This window comes from Sesamum indicum, linkage group LG10 (assembly GCF_000512975.1).
Source record: "Sesamum indicum cultivar Zhongzhi No. 13 linkage group LG10, S_indicum_v1.0, whole genome shotgun sequence".
In the NCBI taxonomy this organism is placed as follows: Eukaryota; Viridiplantae; Streptophyta; class Magnoliopsida; order Lamiales; family Pedaliaceae; genus Sesamum; species Sesamum indicum.
The window spans coordinates 11,507,610-11,513,875 of NC_026154.1; the positions used below are offsets into that span (position 1 = coordinate 11,507,610).

At 36.2% G+C, this 6,266-nt stretch overlaps 1 protein-coding gene across 1 annotated transcript in view; it reads left to right on the top strand.

The window, feature by feature from the left end:
* Positions 3,630 to 6,266, top strand: part of LOC105172347 (long chain acyl-CoA synthetase 6, peroxisomal-like) — an 11,958-nt gene continuing 9,321 nt past the window's right edge. The window contains exon 1 of the mRNA XM_011093732.2: positions 3,630 to 4,127. Coding sequence (XP_011092034.1) covers positions 4,013 to 4,127 — 115 coding nt within the window. The 5' untranslated portion in view covers positions 3,630 to 4,012. The remainder of the gene's footprint in view (positions 4,128 to 6,266) is intronic.

Here is a 6,266-nt window from a genome sequence, read left to right on the forward strand (position 1 = left end):
GATCACTACATCCATCATACTTGGGAAGATGGGGAATTTCAAAACCCATAGGGTGAACTCCATCAGGATCCCCGCCACAAACGGTGACCCTTTCCTTCTTAGTGGGTGTACCATTTTCGCATCGGGTCTCCAGTACTTGGGTGGGTTCTTGAGGTTCTATCCAAGGATGTTTATTTCTTCCATGTTTGGTGTTGTTACTTCCTCGAACAACATCCTTGGGGTAATTATGGGTGGTTTCCCTCTACACAGTCACTTTGTTGCAGGGCGGCTTTGATGGTCATAGACACTATGTTTTGAAGGTATTCTTTTGTATGTTTGAGTAATGTATTGGATGTGCCAAACGCCCTAGGAGTAGGCACCCCATAGGGTATGTTCTCCGATCAGGCAACTGGCCTTTTCACATAGGCTCAATCTTTCTCGATCACGTTGTGACGTTTCTTAGGTTATTTCCCACAAACGACATCAAAATGATGTGATCCGATATCCAATGATCATGCGTCGTCTTTGTCTATTGGGCTCGGAGGAATGAGGGTAATATGCTCAGAACCTACACAAAAAGAGTGTGTTGGACTTGACTCGGTGTAAGTACTCCAATGATCAAGATAGATTTAATACAAGGGATGAGTCGGAGTAAAACGGTGTTATTTTCAAAGAACAGTTAGCTTGACTTTCATAAATGCTTAGGTATTTATCCTCATGACTCATTGTACGAATGATATGTCCTCTCTGGTGATGGAGTACTATGATGATCTGCCCACATCGATTTCTATGTCAAGTCATGTTGCATTAGACATGGCGACGCATAGAGGTGATTATCAGCAGATGAATTCGGACCAGAAGATAGTTTATGATGCTCTTGGCCCACAGGTTTTCTTAGCACCTCCAGAACCTGAACCTGCAGGTGCTTGAAGCTTCTTTCCTACCCATGGTGGTATGGTCCGCCTTAGTTGGTTATGATGTGCCCTATGCCGGCCCTTTAGACTTTCTGGGCCACACCCAACTTCAAGGAAGAATAAGGCCAACACCATCTACCACGCGGGGCCTTCTCGGTGGCATGTACAAAAGGAAGTTGGTAAGTAACTTCATTTATTACAACTTTACTTGTTGTTATTAATACCTATTTACAAATTTCTAAAATTTTAAAATATCTCTGCAGGAGGTTCAGCTTGACCAGCCACCTCAACAAACGAAGGTGCTCACTGATTGTTTTAAAAAGAAGACGGACCAAGCTTGGAGCAGGCCGCATGCAGAGGAGGTGGTAGTAAACCTTTCTTTACTTTTTCTTTTATATGCTTTTAATTAGATACTAATAAATCAAGAGGTCTATCAGAGGCTGTTCGAGGAGCATACCACAAAGCCCTCACAGGGGAGGCTACTTTATTGGCCACCATTGCCCCACAGCAGCAGGAGGACCAACTCCTGTTTGTTTTCTATCGAATTTCCATAAAAGAAGAGGGGATTACAGGTAATCGTCTTGTCTGTTAGAGGACGGGGGCGAATCTGTGCAGAGGCTATATGGGGGAGGAAGCCAGGCCGAGTTTCAGCATAGGGTTTCAGGAGCACACCTTAGACGTTGCATACTTGTGGACCTTAAATGCCTGACCATCCACGTCCATTGCCGCCTCGCCTTTCACATATCTTTACATCGCACTGCAACTTAAGCAAATCAAGCAGTGCTTGAGCATGATGTGCACACAAGGAGTCTCCTACCGATGTCCCTTGACCTAGAGCCGAAGTCCCCACCCTCAACATTTGATGCCCCAGCTAAGGGACCAGCACAACAGCCGACCAAGGATGTTGCCGATCCTGAGCCTGCCCACGAGCATCAGCCCCAAGCCATTAGATTAGGATTTCTTTTGTATTTTTTTTATTATTCAAAATTGTAAAAGTGCACTGCATTTATTTGATTAAATTATACTTTATCTTTTTAAGAGTGTTTCTAATTTTAAATTCATGTTAAAAATTAAAATAAAAAAAATTATTATTTTTAAAAATATGTCAAAATTTAGGGACAAGGTCCGTTAGAAAAACCAATTATAATTAAAAATAATGAATTTATTACTTGGGATTGATTTTGCAATGACACACGTCGGATTTTTAAAAACTATATTAGAATGGTTTTGAGACACGTACCATCCTAAAAAACAAATCACCTTCTAACACAGTTTCGAACGATGTTACCAATGAAAGTTGTCCAATTGTCTGACTCAATTTCGTGTTACTTATCTGTCGGAACACTACGTTATAAATAATAAACAAATCGTTGTACATTGTTCAAACATCTCTCCTAAAATATTACGTCATTACTTAAACACTCTGTATGTACGTCTATCGAAAATCAAACATTAACTTTTTCGTCACCTCGACAAATTCTCCGAATGCTTGTGTACGTCCATTTGAATACCATTGCAAACTTTCAATGAATATCTTCCTTAGTCCCAAATTCCATCTAAAATATTTCCACCTTCACCTTTCGAGTCGGCTTCCTTCAATTGGAAATTCATTGCCAATTCCATCATAAATTAAAAAGCAATTTGACTTTATGTTGAAACATTTGTGACATGGATCCCGTTTCAATTAAAAGTGTTGTAGGCATGAAAGTAACTGTTTTAGAGAAAGGGTAAAATTATATTTTTGGTCTTAGCTAAATTTATCAGAAGAATCTCATGGCCTCTTATACTTTATAATCTGCCCTCGAAAGTAACATGTTAAATTTTATTTTAAAAAACAAAATTTTAAACTATTACTAAAGAAAAACAAATTATTCCCGTATAATAAATTATTACAGTTTAAATATCGTAATAAATTAATAATATTTACCACGGTCAGATAAGATCAATACTAAAACTTAAATTTTAACCATAGTTAATCAATATCTACCACAATCTGACAATGCATGCCGTGACACGTCTAATAAAATCGTCCCGCCTGCAGAAAGAACGATCAGTAACCATTGCATAATTGTGATTAGTTAATAATCTCCATGATTTTTTTTAACTGTAATAATTAACCATAACAAAATTTATTCTAGTATACCTCGTTATACAAGTTTATAAAGCTTATAAAAATATTAAATTAATAATTTTTAAGAAATACAATAAAAGAAAAATACAAAAAAATGAAAATAATGTTCATAAGAAATTTATATCCCTCAAATTTAAAATCTAAAAGAATATTCTGAACTTTCAATAATATTGAAACAATATTGTAAGATTTCACCAAAATGACTTCTTAATAGGGAAAAATTCCGCAATCCTATTGTGATATCGCAAATGAGCAAATTATTTTTTTGTAAAAAAGTAAATAGCTATTTACCTCAATGTATTTTTTAAAATACAATAATTTACCTCCACATGATTTTTAAAATGAAGCAATTTACCTCCCTGTATAAGTAGGTAAATTGCTTCATTTTAAAAAGTATAAGGGGATAAATTGTTATATTTTTTATAAGAGTGTAATATATTTATTTTCAATATCAGATAGGGGTAAATTGTTATTCACCACTTCTTAATATTAGTGAACAAAATAAAAAAGAAACCAATTAAAAAAGACAAAAAAGAAGAAGGCAGCGCACGGCACCGCCGAGCGTTTTAGACCAAAATCCATTCTGCATTGTGGAAATGTGAAAATGATGGAAAGTCTGCTGTGTGTGTATGTGCATCCAAAATAACGACCCTTATCCCACACCCCTCTCTGCTGTTATAGTGTTATCTTCAATTCCTTTGTCATTACCTTTGGGAAGTGTGCCCACGTATAGTTATCGCCTTTTCCAAGATATATATATATGTAGAGAGAGAGAGAGAGAGTGTATGAGAGAGATACAAATATATATTGAATATTTTACAGTTCTAGTTTCTGAATTTTGAGTTTCTTTGGTGTTTCTGTATTTATTGTGTTCATTTCACATTCCCATTGGGAATCAGGAGGAGTAGAAGAGATAGGAGTTTGATTATTGCAGTTGACGTGCAGAAAAGAGAGAGAAAATATAGTTTTTTAAGAAGTGAAGAGCTGAATGGAATCGAGGGCCGAGCGGCGGCTGAGATTGATTCAAGCGCATCTGATTCCCGACGCTGATGATTCGTCGTCGCGGGTTTCAGCGAACCTTACCGCCGGTGAATATTTTCACGGTAATATTGTTGTTTTTGGTTTATGTCGGGTGTTTGTGAATATTTGGGTATCCTTTGCAGCTGAGTTGGTGATTTGCCTTTTTCTTTGATGGGACCTTCTGTTAGTGCAGCTATAAGTTTTCTTTTGTTTCGACAAGTTACTGTTCTGCTTTTAGCTTTTATGTTGCTAGTCAATGTTCACGGAATATGCGAAAATTTGAAACTGTTATCAGAGTGGTGGTATATTCAGGCATTTTAGATCGCAGCCAGTATCATAAATTATATAAAGTAGTATGTTCGGGAGTTCTGCTCTCCTTTGATGTTATTTCTTGGTAGTCAGGAAAGAATGGATGGGATTTTGGTTTGAAATTGAGTATTGGGATTGAAATAAGATTTTCTTTTTGGTAATTCGAATTTGTATTTTTTTTGGTGAATCTGGATTGTTTAATTTTTCTTTTTAATCGCAAATTTGTAATTGTATTTCTTGACCTGGATTCAAGGTGCTCGAAGGAGCATACAAGATTAACATTTTATATGTTTTTTTCCCTTCATTGTTGAAGATCAGGAGCCACTTCTCTCTGAAAATAGAATAACTGTTTTTTTTGTATCTGGAATTTAGTTTTGTTCCACAAGCGAGTTCTTTTGCCCCTCTCTCCTCGTCTACTTATCAATCCAAGGAAATGCTGCTCAAGTTCCGGGTCTTACTCAAATGAACTTAAAAAATGTAGCAGAAATCCAGATTTCTAATCCCCGAGTGGATGGAAACATGTTTTCTGAAAATTGATTTTTAAAGAAAACATCAGAAGTTTAGAGTGAGAAATAAGAAATGATTTGAGATATGCATTAGGATAGATTACTATTAAGAAATATACATAATGATGGATTTTGATGTCAGACGTTGTTTTAGAGTCTTGAGTAGGCAGCTGATGAATTTTCAAAATTTTGGAGGATTATTGAATTCAGGGTTTTGGGTAGGTTGGAGATGATGGTAACTAAATTTTTGGGGATTCTTTTAAGCGATGATGCCAAACAAACATAAGTGTCAAAGATATTTTCTCTTAAAGACATTTTTGTATGATGAGGTGGCTGTCCAATCACATTCCTGGTGCCTTTTCCTTAGAAGCGTCTTCCTATACAATGTTAGGTTGCATTTTAGGTGGAGACTAGGACCATTTTCACAGTTGATTGCTTGATAAGGAATTCTTCTATGATCTGTCTGTTTGTTCTTATTGATGATTGAAGATCAAGAGATTAATCATTCCAGTTAGATTTATTGGATTTGTTGTGATGCAGTCGATATTAAGACTGGAACTTCCGACAGAAGGAATGTCGTAATTGGGTTTTGTATAATATGAGCTTTTGATTTTCACTTTATTTGCCAAAGAGGTATTAAGAAATAGAGATCCTAAGCTTATGGTCATTAAGCAGAAAAGAGGAGTAGGGCAATGCAAATTGAAAGCTTGCTCATTGTCCCTTCCACCTCCATATGAGTGCTCTCCTATTCTTACTTCCTTGAACTTCAGGTAGCACAACCAAAACAACGGCGGGTTCTGTGCCGACTTACTTCAGTTTCAACTTATCTCCTGGTAGTATTGTCGTATGAAACTACGGAGGGTCTTTCTTACTAGGCGTTCTTACCAATCCACTTCTAAAGTTGAAGATAGGTAAGGAATAAGCTGTAATAGTAATCATAGTACTTTAACAGTAGCAGATTATTGAGATAAGGATTTTGAACATTTCCTTGTTGGTGATTATCTTTGAAGTTCATAAGACAACACCAGCTTTAGGATATCATTTTTAAATCGATTAATAATCCAATTGGAATATCGGCCTCACTTTAATTTAGTGTAGGAATATGGAGGTAAAATTTCTTATTTTCAATGTGGTCCTAATTCTCTGAGTTGAGCTAATGCGGACACATGGAACTAGTACTACTACAGATACAAGTAATATCTTTTTCTAAAATACTAGTACAACTAATATCACTTTGCAAAATATACTTTGTAACCATTTCTGAGTGCATTTTCTGTAAGTGTGCTATGCATATATATATATGTGTGTGTGTAAGATTTCCAATCTATACTGTTTGATGTTGTCGGTCATCCCGGAGGTCTGATCAGGATATGTTTGAGGCTTTCTCTTTTGCCCCACTTTTTTTCG